Genomic DNA, 22,964 nt, shown 5'->3' on the forward strand with positions numbered 1-22,964 from the left:
AGCATTTTATAACCTCAGATTATTAATACACAGATAATATTAGTTTTTGTAACATAACACTATTATAACTTTTTTATTGTTGTTGAGGGTTAAAGTAGAATAGAGGAAGGGTAATCTGAAAGGCATACTCTCCTTTATGTATCTATACGTGACTATAAACTGATTGCCAAAAGAGTTATAATGGGCAGCTTTAATTAAAAGCAAAGTGATCCTTTTGAAACTATTTTAAGTATTTGAGTTTTGAAAAAAGGACATAGGTGTATAATATTTCACCAAGAATAAACTTAACTATTATATTTACCTTGTTTAGTGGCCTCAGGCAACTCTCCAAAGACTGAGTTATAGCTAGTTTGTAATCTTAGTTGGTGGAGATCCCACACCAATGAAATAACAAGTCATTGATATATTGCCATATTAACTTGGTAGAATCTGTTTTTTTTTTAAATCAATCTTTAATAATAGTTGCTGGTGCTATTTTTTTACTATTGAGTGGTAAGAACATTATTTTGTTTGGGAAGATCTTTTTAAAGATTCTTTTACTTTTCAGATTATCTAAATATGTTAAATATACAGGTGTTTAAGTTTAAAAAAGAATATAATGCACATCTATTTTTTGCATCCTGATTCTTCTTCCCCTTCTGGTGAATAAACATATTCTATGGATGGAATTAATTTTTTTTCTAAACCTCAGTCATATCAAATAATAATCTTACCTTGTACCTTTAATATATATTTAATAAATACTTTTGAATTAAATTGCTATAAGGCCAGATTTCATCTTTTTCTCTTCATTCAGCAAACATGATTCATTGATTTTTTTTCTTTTTTCCTCAAATTTTCTTTCTAGTATTCTTGAGGTACCTAGGCTATACAATAGATAGAGTGCTGAGCCTGGGGTCAGGAAGACCTGAGTTCAAATTCAGCCTCAGACACTTGCTAGCTCTGTGTTCCTGGACAGGTCACTTAACCTTTTTTTTTTTTTACCTCAGTTTCCTCATCTGTAAAATGAGGCTAATAATAGCACCTGCATCACAGAGCTGTTAGGATTAAATGAGATAATATTTGTCAAGTGTTTAGTACAGTGCCTGGCATGTAATAGGAGCTGTATAAGTACTTATTCTCATCCCCTTCTCCTCCTGCCAAAAAAACTTTTCTCTTGCAAGAAACAAAATCCACATATTCGCCATGTCTTAAAATGACATCTCATTCTGTACGTCTAGTCCATCACCTCTCTGCCAAGAGGTGGGAAGCATGATTTATCACCAGTCATCTGAAATCAGTGCTCTTAGATATTTCACAGTTGTTTTCCTTTACAGCGCTGTAGTCATTGTACAGGTTGTTATCCAAGTTCTCACTTTACTTTGCATCAGTTCATACAAATCTTCCTTGTTTTCTCTGAATCCATTATGTTCAACATTTGTTATGTTTACAATAATATCCTAATTTTTGAGACACTCCCCAGTTAATGGGTACTGGCTTAGTTCCACTTCTTTGCTGCAACAAAAAGTTGCCACTATAAACATCTTTGTATATGGGTCCTTTCCTCTCTTTCTTTGTTATCTTTTAGGGCATATGTCTAGGGCTACCATGGGTCAGAGACTGTATACAGTTTAGTGTCTTTTTGGGTACAGTTCTAGATTCTTTCCAGAATGGTTGGTAAGGTCATGATTGATCAGGATTTCTTGGAGGGCCTGGCATTTGATGTAACTTTAATGGATGAAATTATTGTAGAGGGGAAGAGGTTATTGCAAGCATGGGAACCTCATGAACAAAGATGTAGAAGTGAGAGTGCGGTGTGTTTGAAGGAAAAACAAATTCATTTTGCCTAGAACGTATAGAGGAGAATAATATTAAAAAAACTTGGGTATTAGTACTTTTAGATTTGTCATTTCTTGCTATAGTTATGTGATGTTCATAGTCTTATATTTCCTTCAAGTGAGAAACCCCTACACGGGACACAAGTACCTCTGTGGAGCTTTGCAGTCTGGAATTGTTTTGCTTCAGTGGTATGAGCCAATGCAGAAATTCATGTTAATAAAGGTATGTTCTCTATATTTATAATTTCTTTTCTTTTTCTGATAAATTATAAAGAGCTACTACTGGTGTCAAAATTCAGTGGAGTTAAAAGTATCATGTCATTTGTTAAAATTTTCTTACTAATTTTATTGTTTATTTAATACAAGTAAATTTAATTTTATTAAGCTAATCTACTTCAGAGAAGCTTCACATTTTTGAAGATTGAGTTAAATCTATACAACACATTTTTAGAAACTATTACATGCTTCATGTTTTAAGTTCTATTAAAAGTAATACTTTCTGGAATTATACCTACGAGGAAGTGAATACATATTTAGTATATTCAGTAGCTGTCTGAGTGATAGAAAGGAAAATATCTTAACTAAAATTCTCTCATTTATTTTCCTATAGCACTTTGATTTTCCTTTGCCAAGCCCTTTGAATGTATTTGAAATGCTAGTGATACCAGAGCAAGAATACCCCATGGTGTGTGTAGCTCTTAGCAAGGGGATTGAATCAGGTCAGGTTGTTCAGTTTGAGACAATCAACTTGAACTCTGCATCTTCATGGTTTACAGAAATTGGTGCAGGTGAGTAGAGTTTTTTTCTCTTTTTAGAATATGGGGGACTGTGGCTCCGGCCTTGGAGTCAGAAGGACCTGACTTCACATATGACCTCAGACACTTGACACTTAACTAGCTGTATGATCCTGGGCAAGTCACTTAACCTCAATTGCCTTTAACAAAAAAAAAAAAAAAAAGAATATGGGGGGTTGTTTGTATGTGTAACAAAAACAAATAAACATAACTGATTTTAAGCTTTTAATTGTTTTTAGAATACATATTATCTTCTCCCTGACCCATCTCCCATGATAAAGAGAAAATCATTTAAATATAATTTGATGCTTTAGTCAGGAATTAGTTCATTATATCATAGTACAAGATAATTTACTAACGAAAGTTTGCCGACTTCAGCCCTCTTCCAATTGAGAGGGAGTCTATGTCAGGAGTGGGAAACTTCCGGCCTCGAGGCCACATGTGGCTTTCTAGGTCCTCAAATGTGGCCCTTTGACTGAATCCAAACTTCACTGAACAAATCCTTTTATTAAAGAGCCCCAACGCCACAGGTTCCCCACCCCTAGTCTATGTTATTCCCTCTTTCAGTCAGTGGGACCCAGCTGGCCAGTTCTAGTTGGGTAACTGAGCTCGTTGTCCCCCTCTCCCTGTCCCTGTCCCTATCCCTATTCCCCTTCTGCTCCCTCTCCCATCTTCTCATATGTTTTCTTTGGGGCCAAATTTGGTCTTTATAATTTCATAACATTCAGTTTTTATTGTTTGGTGGGTGTTCTTTCTGTTTACTTTGTTGTACTCATTGTGTTTATTGTTTTCCTGGCTCTGCTTATTTCACTTTACATGAGTTCATGTAAGTTTTTCCATGTTTTCTGTATTCCTTTAGTTTGTTTTTTCTTACAGCACAATAACATTCCATTACATTCATTTACCACAACTTGTTTTGCAATTCCCAAATCAGTGGGCATTTACTTTGTTTCCAGTTCTTCACTATTACAAACATTTAGAGCAGAACTTTTTATTTTAGCATTCACGTGTATGCATGCATGCATGTGCGTGTACATGCGCGCGCACGCGTGTGTGTGTATGTGTGTTGTCTTTTTGTCAAAGACTTCCCTGGGATATATACAACACAGTTTCTAGGCCACATTTATGGAAATTTTAGCCATTTACTAGCATAGTTACAAATTGCTTTCTAGAATGGTTATACTAATTCATAGCTCCAGCACTAACAATGAGTTAATATGCTTGTCTTTCCACAACCCCTCTAACATTAACTATTCCCATCTTTTGTCATCTTTATCAATTTGTGCAGTTTTACTGTAATCAAGTACATCTATGTTCCCTCTGATTCCTTGTATTCTTCTCACAATGGATATAAATGTATTATTCCATTTCCATTTTTTTACAATTCTTTTTTGTGCTTAGTTGCCATCTAACTGGACTTACTGAGGTAATAGTGTGATATATGGATTTTGTATGTTTCCAGCCAAATACTTGATCAGTTTTCCCAGGTACATTCATTAAATAATAAATCTTTTCCCCAGTTTTTAGTTTCTATAAGTATATTAAGAATTTTTTTTGGTATATATTTGCATGGATGACTGGTACTAATAATTTCTTCCAATGATTTTCCTTTTTTACCTATAACCAAATAGTTTTGATAACTGCTTTGTAATAGGTTTTATAGTCTGGGAATGCAAATCTACTTTTATCATGTTTCTTTTTCACCATATACCTCGACAGACCTAACTTAATTCTCATGGATGTGTTTTAGCTTTTATATCCTCTTTTCTTGCTCAAATATCTTATGCTAAAAAAAGATGAAGATGATGAATGATGGTGTTAATTACTGTTAGATTTGTGTCCGTAGTTAGCTTGAAGCCCAAAGAACCAAAGTTAGAGCAGAATTTTAAAATGATATTTATTTTCCAAGTTCTAGTTTCTGTGTTTTGAAATCTTTTTGAAGATTCCACATAATTATAATCTTTTTTTTTCCCTTTCATCAAGGCAACCAGCAGTTAGATTCCATTCATGTGACACAGTTGGAAAGAGATACAGTTCTAGTGTGTTTAGACAGTAAGTACTATTCTCGTCTGTTTTGTAAAAATTTCTATAATTGTGAAATTTGACTATATTGTTTCAAAAAGTTTCATGGTTACTCCATTTCAGTTCATGTTGACAGCAGTTACTTTTTTAGTAAAAAATAATGATCGTGTGGTAGCTAATTTAGAATTATCTTTATTCTCCATAAGATGTCCATTCAATTGTCAAAAAAATATTCTTTCATGCCTAAAATATTTAGTTTATTCTGTACAACTTAAAAAAAATATTAGGAAGTAGTGGAATTTGTTAAACTAGTACTGATTCCTAGAAGATATTCCTTATTTGACCAGTTTCACTGGCTATAGTAAACCCAGTCCAAATTAATTTAAAAATTTAGTCATTTCTACAGTAGTAAAAATATTTTAGAGAATATGTTGAAATGTTTTTTTGTCAAATTTCAGTATTACTTACCTGAACTAGTCTATAGAATATTACCTCATGGAATCATAGAATTTGAAGCTAGAAGCAACATTTAAGATCAGTTAGCCCATTGTCCTACAGATGAGGTCACTTTGGTACCCAGATGCTATTATTTCCCCAGTGTCCTTTCTTGGGTTATCTTCTTGTCACAAGGAATAAGAAAGATTGAGTATTGTAGAGTTGCCCTGAATGGCTGCAATAAATTCCAATCTTTTGATTGATAAATCAATAAACATTTATTAAAGCAGCTATTATATACCAGGTCCTTTGCTAAACACTGGAAATATAAAGATAAGAGGGGAAAAGTTCCTGCCCTTCAACAACTTACATCCTAATAGCATACAGACAACTAGAGTAGTCAAATTGCCATTTTCCTTACACTATTACATAGTGATAATTGATGTTCATAAAATCATTAAATACCCTGTGAATTATCAAAGAAATTAAAATATACTTAGAATAATTTTAGTGCTTTATATCTTTCACTGTATTCTGTATGGCAAAATGTGTTTTAAAATAATTGTAAAGCACTTGTTTTACATAGGACACTCTACTAGGGAAGGGAGAAGATATAAAGTGTAGTTAGCATTCCCTACTAGAGCTTATTACACAATAGGAGAATGAGAAACAAACATAGATCATTATAATGCACAATAATCTCTGATAAATGCATTAGCAAGTTGCAAAACCATGCCATGTAATAAGAGGTCCCAATAGATATGGGTGACTTAGGGAAGGCTTCATGCAGGAGTTGGTATTTGAAAGGTAAAAAGTGCTAAATTTGGGATCCTAGGAGCTTTGTTCAAACCCCAAACTTTGTCAAGTCACTTACTTTCTCTAGGCTTCTGTTTCCTCATCCGTAAAATGAAAGGACTGGAGTAGATGACCCAGGAGGTTCTTTCTGAATTGAATCTGTGATCCAGACCACAAACTGTGTGACCTTGGGCAAGGCATCTAACATCTGTTTATCTCAATTTCCTCAACTTTAAAATAGTGCTAATAATAGTACCTACATGTGAGGATTGCTGTAAGGATCAGATGAGATAATCTTTCAAAAGCACTTCATGTAGTGCCTGGCACATACTTGGTGCTATGTAAATATTAGCTGTTGTTGTTTTTGTTATTAATTGGGGGAAATCTCTGTATTAGATTTGTAAATATAGTAATACCTGGTAATCTCTTATTAATTAGAATTTTATTAAATACAATCATAAATTTCTTAATTACTGAGTTTTTTTTGTTTCTTAAGAGAAAAAAAGGGGATTTGGGAGATCCCAGGCCCAGGAAACAAGCTTGAGTCAATCAGGGAGTAATACTACAATCAGGATTCCATAAGGCAGAAGGTGGATATTTAGCCAAAAAGTATGGTTATGGATAAATGAGAATTTGGTTTTTAAAAAAGAAGAGATGCCATAGTCAAAATGGAAATTGAGCTAGCAAACTTAAAACTTAGGGAAAGTTGAGAAGTTAATGTGCATTTCTTATCTTAGCTCTTACTAAATTTCATAGTCTAATTTATTTCCTCCAAGGAAATTAAAATGTAAGAAAATATATTTTTGTACTTTGTGCAAATGAATTAATATAATAGTCTACTTTTATATTATTTATGAGTTAGCTAATAATTTAATTTTGTGGAGGTGTATGGCCCATTTTTCTTTCTGAAAGTAGTACGTAATTTAGTTGATGTTAATGTTTAAGTGATGTATTTATGAATATTCAGCTACAGAGATTAAAATTTTTCCTATATGCTTTTGTAAGGATCTCAAAATATCTGCCTTTTGTCCAAAGGAGACATCTTAATAAAGAGTGTTCTTTGTAGAAATATATATTAAATCATACTAAAAAAAAAAACAAACAACAACCTGACTTTTTACTGACCATACATTGATTAAGAGAAAAAGAAGGTACTTTTCACCAGTTACAATTATTTTAACTTTATCAGGACTTTTCTGTCTACCTGCTTGTACATGTATATCAATTTACATTTATTTCTATAATATTTATTCCATGCTTAATATTTGTGGATTTTTTTCTTTGAGGGTTTGTGAAAATTGTGAATCTTCAAGGAAAACTGAAGTCAAGCAAGAAACTAGCATCTGAGCTGAGTTTTGATTTTTGCATTGAATCTGTAGGTAAGTCAGTGAGTTTTTCTTTAATATTTTTTATAGGAAGACATGTTTTGTTCAAACTATATTTAGGTTACTAGGTCTTAGCTAATTTTTTAAAAATTTCTAAATATTTTAAAGTTAGAAATTACATTTGTTTCTCTTCATTGTCCCCTTTACTGCATCAAGTGAGTTAAATTGAGCCCAGTTCTTTTGATACCTTGGAGGTATTTGTGCGATGTGACAGACTATTAGATATATTAAGGCTTTCTTATCTGTAAAATGCTGCTTGGTGTGTTGTGATGGTCAGTGATTTTAAATTCCTTCTGTAAGATTTCCACTTGCCCCTTGAAGACAGAACAGTTTTAAGACTGACAAATATACTTATTTTATTTTATTCTTATGATTGCAGTGTGTCTGTATATATTAGGGGAAGTATTCTTTCATGTTTGCTAATCTTTACGCAAGAAATCTTATTCATCTCATCAATTATATACAGATAGGTGAAGTGTGGCACATTAAACGGCATGTGTTTGAGAGAAGGCCTGTTGGCGGTAAAATTTGTGAAAAAGATTTTGTGAACTAGAATTTTTTTTTAATAATTTGGAAAATTGACATTGCCATAAATCAGAAGTTAAAAAGGCTTGGTAGTTTCCCTTTGGGACAGGAGAAATTTTTTGGTTATAACAGTTCACTAATATAGTTAATATAGTCAATATATATCAATATAGATATGACTGTCACAAAAACTTAAGCTTTGTTATTAGGTGGAAATTGTATTTGAAAATAAAACTAGTCACTTGAATGTGAAGAATAGTATGATCCTTGGAAAGAGAAAGATTTTGGAGACAGTATCTGGATTCAAGTCCTGGCTCTACTACCTTACTATCTGAATAAATCTTTGGGGTTCAGTTTCCATATTTGTAAATGAAGTTTTTGAATAGATTTCCATTCCAGCTTCAAACCTGTAATCTTATTTATCTTTTCATTCAAGTCTGGGAGTTTAACCTTGACGTAAATTGTATTAATCCCTTAATAGAACTTTTAAACAGAGAAAACACCTGTTTGGGGGAAAGGAATCAAACTTACTGAACTAGGAAATCCCACACTACAGATGTTTTGATGCTAAGACAAACTATATAATGGAATTAATTTTTTCTAATTCCTTTATGCTGTGGTCCATGCATGTTAATTTTAAGGCCATTTCTCTGAATCTAGATATAGTTATCTAGACCATTAGTTCCAGTCTATAATTATCAAGACTTGCCAGTATATTTCAGAATCTTTGCAAATATGCCTTTTTCCTTAACAAATTACTACTGCATATTATGAAACCTTACATTAATATAAGGGATGCCTTTTGGCTTATAACATGGGTCAGTCACTAGGTGACAAAACAGGTAGAGCACTGGGCCTAAGGTCTGGAAGACCTGAGTTCAAATGCTGCCTCAGACACGTACTAGCTCTGTGACCCTGGGTAAGTCACTTAAATTGCCTCCATTTCCTCATCTGTAAAATGAACTGGAGAAGGAAATGACTCCAGTATCTGCCTAGGATACCCCAAATGGGGTCACAAAGAGTCACGCACGACTAAAATGACTAAACAACAACAACAAAATCTGGCTAACAGTTCATATATTACTATTGTCATTATTATTTAAACCAAACCTATGGTTTCATTAAAAGGAACTCCCTCTGAGGAAAGTTCTTCTACCAGTTCAGATTGGTACCTGCTTTGCAGTTTCAGTATTAGAGAATTACCCAGGGCACTGAAAGGGTAAATGATTTGCCTGGTGTCCCATTAGCAAGTATGAGTCAGAGGTGGGACTTTAACCCAAGTTTTCCTGACTTTGAGACTGGCTCTCTATTCGCTAATCTACTCTGCTTCTCACTCACAATTGCCTCTAGTGAAAGCAGTGTTTTCTTGAAGCAGCTTGTGAGTCCATCAGTTGTAATTTACTTTAAATTAATGCTGCTAGAACATTCTTCTTTAAAAAAAAAAATCAACCTCACGACCAAACTAAATTTTAAGGTATCTAATTTCTATAAATAGCAGGGCTATTATAAGGACTTTATCTGATAATATCTTGCTTTCCTTTTCCTGCCACTCCCATTTGAATTTTTGTAATGATTTTGTTATTTGGATACCCTAATTACTAAATCCCAAATCACATTATTTATTACTGATTGTTTAATTAGTTGGTAATCTATTATTGGAATCTAATTAATAGATATTTTATATCTAGACTCTGCCTAGTGTTTTGTAGCCTATGAACAAGTTTATTTTTTAAAACCTAATTTTGCGAGAGAGACAATACAGAAGTTATGTAATCACGATTTTATTTTAGTATTATATTTTTTACTGTAAGAATGGTGTTTCCATTGTTTCATTCATTTAAAGAAAGCCGTGGATTCTAAAATTGATCTTAAGGTCATCAAAACTTTTTTCTGGTGTAAATGAGTATGTAGGGTGTATAGTTTTGAAAACTCATATAAACAACAACAAATTACTGAAGCTCAGAATTGATTGGCTTAACTACAGAAATGTTGGAAATTAATGGTCTCGAAACTGAGATTTTGCATCAAACACTAAAGGAACTTCCTCGTTCTTTCTTTTATTAAAACTGTTAGACAAAATTGATAATAAACCATTATGCACTGGTTTTAGCTTAAAAATTTCATTTTCTGTTTTTTTTAGTATGCCTTCAAGACAGCGTATTAGCCTTCTGGAAACATGGAATGCAGGGTAAAAGCTTCAAGTCAGATGAAGTAAGTTTCTGTTGTTTTCATTGATTTTCAGTGATTTAAATTTTTACAATTCAAAAGACCTAAGGGACATTACCTGTGCTATTTAGAGTCTCTTCTCTGTACTGATAATACATGTAAGATTGGGGGAGGGGGGCAGGTTAACTGAATCATTCAATCATCCCACCCACAATTAAAGTAACTAATAAGATGGTGCCTTTATAAGATGAAAATACCTTTATTCAATCAACAAGTCAATTAAAGGCATTAAACTAAGTGTGAAAAGTCCATACTCAGTTTGGAAAGATTGAATTGGAAGAAATGAAATGACGCTACACAGAAAGTTTGTTGGGTTTGCAACCAGTGACTCAGTCATTTCCTCTGGAACCTGTGTAAAATATCAAGCTAGTTTAGATTCCAGCTTTGAGATATCTGACCAAGCCAGAGGAAAGGCCCCTGAGAAAGAATCCCTTGGGGTAGAGGAGAAGAATGTCGCTCCAGCCCCTCAGTTCCCTTCCTTGACTAGCAGATGAGCTTTGAAGGGTCAGAAGATTGAATTTGTCATCACTATCCTATCAGTGTCCCTAGAATAGCAATGGATACAGTAAGAGAAGGCACCTTTAGGACAGCCCAGCAGAACACTACACTGTATGTACTTAAGGAGAATTTCATGAAGGCCTCACCAAGGGGGCCAAAGGATTTCCATTCCAAGAGCTACAAGTTACCCTTTTTGCTACCTCATTTGCTCTAAGCTTGAGCCCACTTTCCCCCTAGACTTCTCTATGGACTGATGACCCTTGAATTGGGGGGGATGTTTTGTACCAGCTATTTTATTGCATTCATAAATACTTCTAAAAGTTAATGAACATAAACTGATAATCATTGGGAGAGGCACGTTGATGGGATCTAATGAAGGAAGGTTGCTTATGAAAATGCAAATCTTCACTACATTCCATTTGTTTGTTTTATTTTTTAAGTACTTCGTAAATCCAACACGTTAAGCTGTTCTTAACTTTCTCTCCCAGAAGTTTCATCTTCTGTTCTGTGCATTATTTAATAAGCTTCATTGGCACTGTTTACTTTTCCTCTTTTGGGGGAGATGGGAGGCATCACTGTCGTTAGCCCCTTTTCCCCTCCTAATTCTCTCTACCCTCTGCTTCCAAGAAAAAATAACACTTTCTTATAACAAATTTCCCCAGCACTGAGCACAGTACTTACAACATAGGAAACATTTAATAAAAGTTGTTGATGTCTACAGAGAACAGAAGGAAGCCTAGGCAAGAAAGATAGTTTTAAAAGTAACACGTAGAATCTATTAGATACTTTTTAAAAAAGCTTCCACATACCTCAGACCTTCCTCATACCTCTAGCAAAACTTCAAAATTCACAACAGACCAAATAATAATTAAGAAATCCAGTGAGAAATTACTGTTTCCACACCAGCTATCAGCCAGAAGCCCAAAGCCAGTAGGAAAGGGTACCTACCAGCAGCATCACAGGGCAGCCTCACAGCATGACTTGAGACAGCTGAGGTTTTATGTCCTTGGGCAGCAGGCACCAGGGGAGGGGAGGGCACCTGGGAAGTTCTGGAGACAGCTCTACAGTAGCGGTAGCCAGCATGGGGCCACAGCACTCAGACAAGGACACCCCAGGCCCAAGGGCTTTAAGGCCTTCCAGAGAGGGCCCTGAAAGCTCAATGCTTTGAACTCAAATATCCAGGAGGACCTAACCCCTTGAAATAGAAATCAGCACGGAAACCCAGGTGACCCCCAAGCAAGACCGAGTAAAGCCTCATCGAAGTATAGGAGGGGATGGAGAAAGGCCCTGGCACAGAGCCCAATTCAGGAACTTTTAATATGGAGAGATAAGTGAATCAAAGAAGATATCAACCATTATAAAAAATTGTTGCAAACCTAGAGATCTCTCCAAAGGAGATAGTAGCTGTAATACCTTCAAGAAGAGACTAGTGGCCTTTCTTACAATGTCTAGATCAATATCTACAAGAAATGAAGCAAGAGGGGGCAGCGAGGTGGTACAGTGGATAGAGCAGCGGCCCTGGATTCAGGAGGACCTGAGTTCAAATCCAGCCTCAGACATATAACACTTACTAGCTGTGTGACCCTGGGCAAATCACTTAACTCCATTGCCTAGGCCCCCCCCCCCCCCCAAAAATGAAGCAAGAGATAAAAATTGAATAAAGCACTAGAAAATAATGGAAAGGAGAATAAATAACTTGGAAGAGAACATGGTAAACCTTACCCAAGTAATAAGACTTTCTGAAAACTGTAATAGATCAAACAGAAATTAGTGACTCTAAGAAATAGTAGAACAAAATCAAAAGACTGAAAAAAATTGAAGAAAATATATGATATCAAAGGCAACTAGCCTAGAAAACAGATCATTATTTTTTAAAAACCTAAATACTTTTCTTGCTAGAAATCATGAATGAAAAAACTGTTGAGACCTGCTAGAACCAAGGAACAATGTAAAGATAGAATCTATCTGTGGGGGGCAGCTTGGTGGCGCAGTGAATAGACCACCAGCCCTGAAGTCAGGAGGACCTGAGTTCAAATGCAGCTTCAGACACATAACACTTTACTAGCTGTGTGACCCTGGGCGAGTCACTTAACCCCAGTTGCCTTACCAGAGGGAAAAAAAAGGTCACTAGTTTATTGGGGCAGCTATTTTTCTCACTATACTAAGATGCCTCTGGCCTTGTATTTACCAAAGGATTTGCATAGTATTATGGAAAAGATTATGTATAAGGTCTAAATGAAAGAAGAATTTCCTGTTGGTGCTAAGACCCAATAAATGCTCATACTTGTGGCAGATGGTCTTGTATTAATTGAATGGAATCCTGGAATATTTGTGAAATCCACGATAATATCAGACCATCACACCTGAAAACACTACAGATGGAAAAAAAAAAGCTTCAGCCTTGGAGTCAGAAGAACCTGAGTTCAAATCTAGCCTCAGACTCCAATTGTCTAGCAAAAAAATCCATCTGTGCACCTCCTAAAATAAATAAACTACAAAAGGAAAAGTCTCAGGAATGCCATAGCCAAAATCCCAAACTTCCACATCATAGAAAAATATTGCAAGTTATCTCTTAAAGGAATTCAAGTACTAACTAGCCATGGTCAGGTTTTTAGTTCATTTTTTAAAATAGCGGGTATTTGAGCATAGTTATAGACAGAGAGGAAACAAATGAAACAGTAAGATGCTAATTAATGGAACAAGTTCTCAAAAATGTAAGAAAATAGAATACATTGGTAGAATTGATGCCTCTACTTTTCTGAACTGCTTATTACTGAGCCACTTATAACATGTTCCACAAAACTCTGTACATATTCTTGTATTCATTGCTAATTGCTTGGTGTATTCCTCTTCCCTCTCCAATAAGACTATAAACTTCTTGAGGGCAGAGATTGTGTCTTATGTGTGTTTTCTGTATTTCTCACAGCTCCTAGGTAGGCTCTTCATAAATTCTGAATTTGTTTGAAAGAATTGTTGCCTTAAGTAAATGCTTGTTGTTGTGAAAATTTGTTTACTGCACTTTTGTGTTATATATGAGGAAAACTTTTGTAGTCATGATTTGGCATGCTATCTAAACTGACTCATCCTATTAATATTTTTTAGGTTACCCAGGAGATTTCAGATGAAACTAGAGTTTTCCGTTTGCTAGGCTCTGACAGGTAATAACTAATTTTAAAAAAATTTGAAAGATGCAAATGTTTTGTTCATATAAATAAGTCTGAAAATTCTAAAAATGGAGCTCATGGTATACTCAGCCATTTTAGAGAAAATTTCTAATTTCCTTGTTGAGATGATCTAATATTTTTAATTAGTCAGTTTAGAGATCTCTTACTGGTGTAAGTAGCATAGCGATTTCCAAAGAGTATTAGTCATGATCACTCAAAGTTAAAATTAAAAGGAACATATCTTTGTTATGAAGATTATCAGACCCTATAATTGCTCTGAACAATTTTCTGATCGTTCTCTTAACAATTATTTTAAAAATCAGGTTGAATTTTCAACACTTACCCATCCGTCAAAAGGAATACAATATTCCTTGTTTATTGTTCAACTCAGTCTACATTAAAGAGTCTTAGCTCTCTTTGTGGAGAAAATTAAAGATAAACCCCAAAACATACCATTTCATAAATTTGTTTTAGCTCCCCCAACTCAACCCCTACAACCTCCCCCCCATCCCTTTTCCTTCTTTCAAACTATACTACATGGAAAACAAAATATTCATTCTTTCTTGCTTGCCTACCATAAAAGTAACCTACTCCATGTAGGCTATAGTAGTGTTTATTGACCAAGTAAAACTAGTAAATAACCTTTGTACAAGCCCTTGATTTAATTTCATCTGAACCTTCAAGTAATGTTTGTTTAAAATACAGGTTTCTTCCTTAGTTAAAATATATAATATTCTTTAGAAGTACAGAAAAATGGGGCAGCTAGGTGGTGCAGTGGATAGAACACCAGCTCTGGAGTCAAGAGGACCTGAGTTCACATCCAGGCTCAGACACTTGACACTTACTAGCCCTGTGACCCTGGGCAAGACACTTAACCCCATTGCCTAGCCAAAAAAAGAAGGTGTTAAAACATGGATCTATGCTAGATCTATGATTTCATCTTCTGATGCAGTTGTCAACCTGCCTTCCCTTCTCCCTCCGTGCCATCTCATCTTAGGTGAATCTTATCTAGATAGTTTATTTAACATCATAGAGAACTCCCTCTTGATCATTTAATATCTTGGAGTGTCTATCTGTGGTCTCATTCTTGATTCATGACTGGTATATTACTTTTTCCAGTTACAAATGTGCCAGGACAATGCTTTTACACTGCTTCTCCCATGAAAGTCGTACACTATATTTTATTAGAGCGTATTTATATCCATCATCTATCTTACCATTGCTCATTAAGTGATTTGTAATTTTAATTCTCACATTGCTGGTCCCAATAACAGACTGTCCAAGGACCAGGCTGGTTAAATACAGAAATCAAAATGAGGTTAGCCACTAGATGACAAATTTGGGGGCAGTGGTACAAAAAAAAAATCAAAAGTAGCACTCAGTCTCATGCATTCCCTTTCACTCTTGCAGTGACGGCAGTAGAAAGAGAGGCACACCATTTTTAGACAGTTTGTAAACATCAGTTTAACTATTGGTACTCTAAGTATGTGATCTTTTCCTAAAAACCAGTAAATTAATAGATACTAGAAGAAATCAACTACGTTAGTTTTGACATGAAATGAGAAGATGTAAAATGGATGACTCATAAGTTTTCCGTTTTTAGGCAAATAAAGGAGTTCTTCAGAAAGATGTAGAGCCGAACAAGACTTTAAGAGACCCATAGAGTTAAAATGACTTGCACAAGGGCACCCAGATTGTAAATGGTAGAGAATAATTGGTTTCACTGTGTTTCCAAAAGCAGTAAGAAAAATCTTTACATAAGATAGTTGGTTATCTCTCATAATACTCATGATGAGTACAGGTAGGACTATGATAAAAATAAATACAACTTATTAACCAATAACCATTTCAGAGAATGATGAAATAAATTCCATAAAGAACTTGTCAGGATCTACATATTTATTCAGCATAAATTTTGATACTCAACTTCATGTGAAGGTGATACAAGGCAGGACAAGAAAATATTTTTTGAGATCAAGAAATAAGATATTCAAGCCTTATAGATTACTCAGAAGCTCATGTCTATATATTATGAATTATTTTCTTCCAAAATATAAAAGGTACTGGACTATGTCACAAAAAATGAAATTGACTCTATCATACAGGAAATAACTGGCTAGTGATGTGGGAATCATATCAGAATTAGCTTCCTGTGCAGTCAGTCCATTGCCTGTACATAAAGTAAAGCTAAAAATTAATATCAAGTTAGAAGAAAGGATAAAGATGAGAAGAGGCTACTGCATGCAATTACAACAGTGCCAAGTCATCCTTTTTAAATAAGAAGTTGACTCCTAAAAGTTAAGAAATGGATAAGAATAAAAACCTTGACTCTCATCAGTATTTCTTAGAGAAATTTGCAAAGCTTTTGATAAAGTATCTTGTACTATTCTTGTAGAGAAGATGGAGAGATTTGGATTAGACATTATTACAATCAAATGGTTCAGAATTCAAAGTATAATTGTAAAAAGTTCAATATCAACCTGGCACAAGGTCTTCAAGGAAGTACCCAGACATCTGTGCTTGGCTTTGGAAGAGTTAACACTGTTATCAGTGGCTTAGATAAAGCCATAGATCATTGCTCATCAAACTTATAGATGACTGAGTCATTTGTTGGGAGTTGGAAGGGATAGCTTCCAACACACCAGATGACAGAGTCAGAATCCAACAGAGTTTTTTACAGGCTAACTCATTGGGCTAAATTTAATAAGATGAAATCTAGTACATACATGTAAAGTTTTTCACTGAGGTACTAAAAATTCAGCTTCACCAGCAAAAAAAATAGGAGCAGGACATGGGTAGACAGCAGGTATTCTGAAAAGATGTTGGGGGGTGTAGTGGACTGCAAGCCCAATATGTAAGTGTAACGTCCTAGACAAAAAAGCTATGGTAATCTTGGGCTGCATTAAGTGGGGCATAGCTTCCAAGATTAGACAAACAACAATTATGTTTAGTTGTGGGTTTAAAAGGACATTGCTGATTTGGAGAGTGTCCAGAGAAAGGTAACCTGGATGGTAAAGCCCATGAGTCCATGTCACATGTGAATCAAGTGTGGGAACTGAGCAGAGAATGCTTGTGGAGCAGGCACACAGTTGTCTTTTTTTTTTTTAAAGGCATTTGGGGTGAAGTGACTTGCCCAAGGTCATACAGCTAGTAAGTGTCAAGTGTTTGGTCTGAAGCCGGATTTGAACTCAGGTCCTCCTGACTTCAGGGCTGGTGCTCTATCCACTGCACCACCTAGCTGCCCCCACAGTTGTCTTCAAATATTTCAAGGGCTGTTTACTGGAGGAGTGAATGGACTTGTTCTGTTTGGCTCCAGAGGTCAGAAATTGGAGCTGTGGGTGGGACCTGCAAACAGGAAAATTGCTTTCAAAAGTTCCTATAGCTTTCCTTGAGAGGTGATAAGTTCCTCCTTCTTGGACTTGAAGCAAAAGATGACCACTTGTCAAATATATTATGGTGGAAATTCCTTTTGTGTATGTATTGGACTAGAGAGGTGGGGAGCCTGTGGTCTCAAGGCCACTTCTTTGAAGTTTGGATTCAGTCAAAGGGCCACTCGTGAGTTCTTAGAGGGCCACATGTGGCCTCAAGGCTGCAGGTTCCCCACCCCTGGACTAGAAGATGGTCTCTGAACTTCCTACTTGCCAAATCTAATTCTGTGAATGTCCATAATGAGAAGACTACAAGAACCTAAAAACCATTGCATCTAGCAGACATAAGATCCTTGCCAACCAGAGAAACATGATAACCAATGGCAGCCCCATTTTAGCATACAGACTCATTTGTAAAACATCTCATAGGACAGTGGCAGAAAAATATGAGCTGTGGCATCTCACAGAACAGCAAAAGTCAACAGGGGAAAACAACACAGAAAGTATGGTGTGAGGCCAGAGCATATGGTGGTAGAATAGCAGAACAGATTGTAATGGTGATGGCAAAGAAGTTTAGGAAGAATAAGGCAAAGGGAAAGATGGGAGGGCAGCAGATTACGAGCAGAGAATGGAATTTTAGAATTTGAGAGCATGGAGGTGGAAGTTACTGCGATGATGAGATCTCAGATGTGTCCCTGAAACCATGAAGATGCGAGCTATGGGAGTTAACTTGGGAGTTAAGTGGTTTGATGAACTCAGAATCAGAGGTGTGCAGGGAGCACATCAACAGAAATATTGAAGTCCTCCAGTAAGGAGAATAGGGATAAATGTGGAAAGAAATACTGAACCACGTACTGAAGAAAGCTAGGCACCTGAGTCAGGGGGATAGTGACCTGGAGGCTAATAATAAGTAATTACAGGAATCAGGACAGAGTGATGAAAGGGTGGAGTCAGTTTCATGAGCACAGAAGAGACAGTAATGGCACCAGAGGGGAAGGTGGTCTGGAAGGATCCACGAAGGAGCCGGGAGTTTGTCCCTTCCTCTTGGTACCCTTTGTTAGTGTGGCAGGAGAGAAAGAGCAGCCTATCCTGGAGAGAGTGGTCAGGCAGAGGCAGGTTTCCCTGAGTGCCAGAAGATGAAAGAGGGATAAGAGGAAGAAGTCCAGAATTAAAGGGCTTTGTTAACAACAGAGCAGAAGTTCTGCTCAAGCACTTACTGGCTGTGCAATGAAGAACATGACGCTTGACTTCTCTGAGGCTTAGTTTCTTCATCTATAAAATGAGGTGGTTGAACTACATGACCTTTAAGGTCCTTTCCAGCTCAAAATGTTAGTATCGTGTGTAAATGTGAGATGTTATATTCCCTGTCCCTAATTTCAGTGGTAGTCAAATTTAATCTTCTATATTTCTTTCTGTCAACTTTCCCCTCATCCTCAGAAAGGTTACTGTGTTCATGGTCCATAATTATTCCTGCTTACACATACCCTCGAGAGACAGGGCAGGAGAGAAAGGCGATGTACCCACTATCTTGAGAACTAGTCTAAGTAAGAGATCTCTTGATGAATTGGGCCTCTTTCACTGATTCTCTCAGCTAGGCATTATTTTAGTAGTATTTTAGTGTGTTACATAATTTTCTGTTAAAGAATGAGCAAAACTTCGATCTTTCTAGTTTTTAAAAGAATTTTATTGATATATTTTGGCTTGCATTGCCTAAAATTGCCCCCTGTACCTCCTTTGCCCCTCCCAGAGTCATCCTGTATAACAAAGTTTTTTGATTCCTTAAGGTCAGATATTGCCGGACTACTCTATGAAGAATTTTAATGCTTTTAAGGAATTGAATGTAAAGCAAAATATAATCCTTCTTCTGTATTCCTTATGTAGTCTTATGACAGTGTGAACTATGAGATGAATTTCTGGTGCATTATTATTCGAAGCATGCAATACGTACTTTTACTTCTAAACAGTTCTTTTGTTTTGGTTTAATTGCAGGGTTGTCGTTTTGGAAAGTAGGCCAACAGAAAATCCTACAGCACACAGCAATCTCTACATTTTGGCTGGCCATGAAAATAGTTACTGAGCAACACCCACAGAAATGACAAGAAAATGAAAATGGACCCATATGAAAAACGCCTTCAAGGAAATGAAATACAAACTGAAATATTACTTTCTTTCTTTCTTATAGGTGACATCTTAATGATCTATATGTTAGGGTAGGATTCAGTACTTTCTGTAGCTGGAAACAGCTATTATATCTCTTGCCACTATGTGGTGATTATATAAAGTTTGCTTAATAAAAGCTATGAGACAAGTAGTCTTCTTCTTAGTTCCTGGAAGCTCAGTTTTTTAAAAAAAATAATATTTGCAACCAAGGTGCCATATCATTTTAAAATAACTCATGTGATTGTCTCTAGAGTGGTTTTAGCACTGACAATTCTTTCATTTGAATGTGGTCTTGTTCTTTCTTAACGAATATGATTTTGTAGGAATTGTCCCCAATCTCTTTACTTTTAAATCAGCCATTTTGTATGTTTTTGTAAAATAGAATATTTAATTCTTATTTATTAATCTGCTGCTAGAATGGTGTAATGTATCTAACTTTTAGTAAAGGATGGTTGCAAAGCAGCTTAAAATTTTTTACAGTTTAAAGAAAGGTTTTTTTTTTTCCCTAGGTTTAGTGCTTTGTTAGGAGTTATAGGTAGTATATCAATTCGTTGGTTTTTTCCTGTTTATTTGCAATTTTATACAAAAAGTATTTTGTAATACAATTTCATGCAGATTGCCTTAAAAGGGAGCTTCATACATCAAACTAATAATGTTGTAGGGTGCATATAGCAATATAATGATGATGATTGAAATATTATTAGAAAAGGGCGTATGTATGTGTGTAACTGTATCATGAAAGTGTCTTCTTGACAAAAGTAGTGTTCCTTTTTACATTATTGATAATAATTCATGAGACATTAATCTTTGCGCACATCTAGCCATTCCAAATGTAGGAGGGAAAGTATTTAACTATTTATGACACATTTTATTTATACTATGCCAGAAGGAATACCTATAAAGTAACTATGCATGTATTTTGGAATTTTCATTTATGCATGTGGTTGTTCACTTGGGGTATGGTAAAGAAGAAAAAATGCCTTTAAGTGAAAGATAATTCCTGATGGGATAGTATAAATACGTATTATGAGAATCAGTATTCTAAAAATAATTAAACTTAGAGTCATTCTTTTTAAATATTTTTCCCCTCTCCATCTTACTGTGCCACATTAAAGTCATATTGGTTCCAGTTGTCTGTATTAATTTAGTTAGCATTGATAATATTATACACAATATAAAGAAAATGTTTTTCTCCAAGAAACTAGGTTTCATTTGACCTGAATTAAACTGGGGGAATGTTACTTACATATAAAAAATATCTCTGAAAAGTATGCTGGAGTTTTTTCCTTATATTTCTTGAACTTTTTTCCCCTAAATGTAAATGTTTCCACTCTTTGGTCATTTTAACAGGGAAATGTGGTAACTAATCTTTCAGTCCAATTCCAGAAACATATAATCAGTGACTTGGATCTAATAATTGGTGTCAACAAACAATTTGCCAAGCTTTAGACAGTTGAAGACCACCATGGTTGCACCAAAGAGTGCTATCATGATACTGATGCTGTAGCCCAGAAATGGGTGAGGCATCAAATGGCATCATACTTCAGAGGTATACAAGATATCCCATCTGATCTTGTTCGTTGGTTCCACCAAAAACATATTTGGTGAATCAGCAATATCAGGAATATCCTGTCACTTCCATGGGAATGATATTACAAAGAAGTGATTGACTAAAGTTCTTGAAGCAGGGTTTTATGATCTCACAGTGCAATATGATGATAAAAGTGTGCTTACAAAATGATGTTGTTTGGGGCATATTTACATCAGTCAACCCATCAACAAGCTTTTAAACATTTACTGTGTGCCAGGCACTGTGTATAGGATATGGCATATAGCATATATGTGAAAATCGCAATCCATCAGCCAGTAACTTTATCCACTCCACCCCATTCATTCCCTGTCAAAGGCAAGCCTAACCAGAGATTTGGGGGGGCGGGAGGTGGTACATCACAGTGAGACTGTCACATTTGGTAGTTAAGAAATAATTGGTAACTTTGGAAGGCAATTTCAGTTCAGTGGTGAGGTCAGAATCCAGATTGCAAAGAGTTGAGAAGTGAGGAGAGGAGAGAAAGTAGAGACCACAAGAATAGGTAGCTTTTTCTATGAGTTTGATTGGGAAAGGGAGGAGAAACATAGGGTGATAGTTTGAGGGGATGGTGGTGTCTAGTGCAGATTTTTCTTTTTAAGAATGGGGGACATTTGCATCTATGCACCGGGAGAGGAATCTCTTCCTTCCCCTCTTATTTCTGCCTCTTAACTTTTCTGGATCACTTCAACGTATCTCACATCTCATGTTCTGCCAGGAATGCCTGGTTTCTCCAGTTGCCTAGTGCCTTCTCCTCTGATACTAACTTTCATCTACTCTGTATCTATTTTGTATGTACCTAGTTATTTTCATGTTGGTTTTTTTTTTGTTTTTTTGTTTTGTTTTGTTTTGTTTTTTCGTTAAAATGTTAGCTCCTTGAAGGTAGGGGCCATTTTTGCTGTTCTTTGTTTTTCCAGTGTTTAGTACAGTGCACTGATAGGTGCTTAATAAATGTGTGTTGGCTAACTAAGAGGGTTGAATGTGATGATTTTTAAAGTCTTTTCTAGCTATAAAATTCTTTGGTCATTTTATCCATGTTTTATCAATGAGGCTGAAACTTACAGACCAAATAGTAAACACTGGGCCTCAAACTTAGTTCTACCACTACTACAGTGTTTTTTCCGTATGTCAGACTTTTCATTTGCTTACTGTGTGGGTCTAAACTCCAGGGCCTTCTAAGTAATTCTGCAGGGTCAGATTGGGGAGAGAAAGGAAATTAGCTGAAGTCTGTGCAGTATCATCTTTGTGTTCCTTCCCCCCAACTTGAACTCACTGGTAGGTTGGGTCCCCAGAGGGGCAGCTGCTACATCAAGTTCTAGGAATAACCCTGTGGGTGACTACTACTATCACAATAACTCATGAGCCCCCTATGTAGTGCCTCCCAAACATCCAGGAGATTCTATTAGGATTTAGAAAAGGCATTTATTCAAATGGCGTAACAGTTTAAAAGCATTTTTTAAAAATAAACAAACTTAGTAAAATTCTTCCACAGATATACAGAGTCCCTGTGGGTAGAATAAGCAAATACTGAAAGGTACAGTAATGGTAAAGCCCATGTGTGGGGAACGTGTATGGCCAAGGCAACTCACTGCTCTGGACTTGCAGGGCCTACGTGTTCCCTTTCTCCAGGGAGTATTAGTGAAACTCATTGTGTATGTGTCAGTGGTGGATGAGTAGCCCATTGCTAAGCCGTTCTGGCTTCCCATAGCATGGCGTCAGCTGGGCCTAGTCCTTTTGGGTGATGTCTGGGCAGATCCTCACCAGAAACACATTCTGCTGAATGGGTCAATCCATCCATGAGCTGCTGAAGTCTTTCTCCACCTCCAGCCTCGGGTTCAGTTGGGTGTTAACTTTCTTCTTTCTATTAGGGTGCTCTCTTCTCCAGTGGAATGCTATTGTGCTCTTTCAGAAAGGCCTAGGACCTTTAGGATTGGCCAAAAAAATTCTCCAGTTCTCTTAGGGCCTCAACTCTCAGGTCTCCCCAACCACCCCCCCCCCCCCATAGGAGGGAGAGAGTCCCTTCTGTTGGGCAGTTAGTTGTGTTTCAGAGCTGTTTCCTCAGTGACGGACCCTCTCCCACCCCACCTCCAACTAGTCGTAGCCATATATCTTTAAATATATCCTAGATTTCCTCTTGAGTCATGCAAATAAATGGCTGAAAACTAAGGTAGTGAGGTAGTCTGTGCCGTG

General features: G+C 36.1%; 1 protein-coding gene across 2 annotated transcripts in view; it reads left to right on the forward strand.

The window, feature by feature from the left end:
• The window catches only part of MAP4K5 (mitogen-activated protein kinase kinase kinase kinase 5), a 176,444-nt gene extending 156,126 nt beyond the window's left edge, over positions 1–20,318 (forward strand). For both annotated transcript variants that reach the window (XM_027849199.1, XM_027849198.1), the window contains 7 exons: positions 1,937–2,040; positions 2,428–2,605; positions 4,595–4,663; positions 7,150–7,242; positions 9,914–9,984; positions 13,600–13,655; positions 19,019–20,318. In XM_027849199.1, the coding sequence (XP_027705000.1) occupies positions 1,937–2,040; positions 2,428–2,605; positions 4,595–4,663; positions 7,150–7,242; positions 9,914–9,984; positions 13,600–13,655; positions 19,019–19,106 (659 nt within the window). In that variant the 3' untranslated portion in view covers positions 19,107–20,318. The remainder of the gene's footprint in view (positions 1–1,936; positions 2,041–2,427; positions 2,606–4,594; positions 4,664–7,149; positions 7,243–9,913; positions 9,985–13,599; positions 13,656–19,018) is intronic.
• The last annotated feature ends 2,646 nt before the right edge of the window (positions 20,319–22,964 follow it).

Source organism: Vombatus ursinus, unplaced genomic scaffold (assembly GCF_900497805.2).
Source record: "Vombatus ursinus unplaced genomic scaffold, bare-nosed wombat genome assembly UNPS02007284.1, whole genome shotgun sequence".
Classification (NCBI taxonomy): Eukaryota; Metazoa; Chordata; class Mammalia; order Diprotodontia; family Vombatidae; genus Vombatus; species Vombatus ursinus.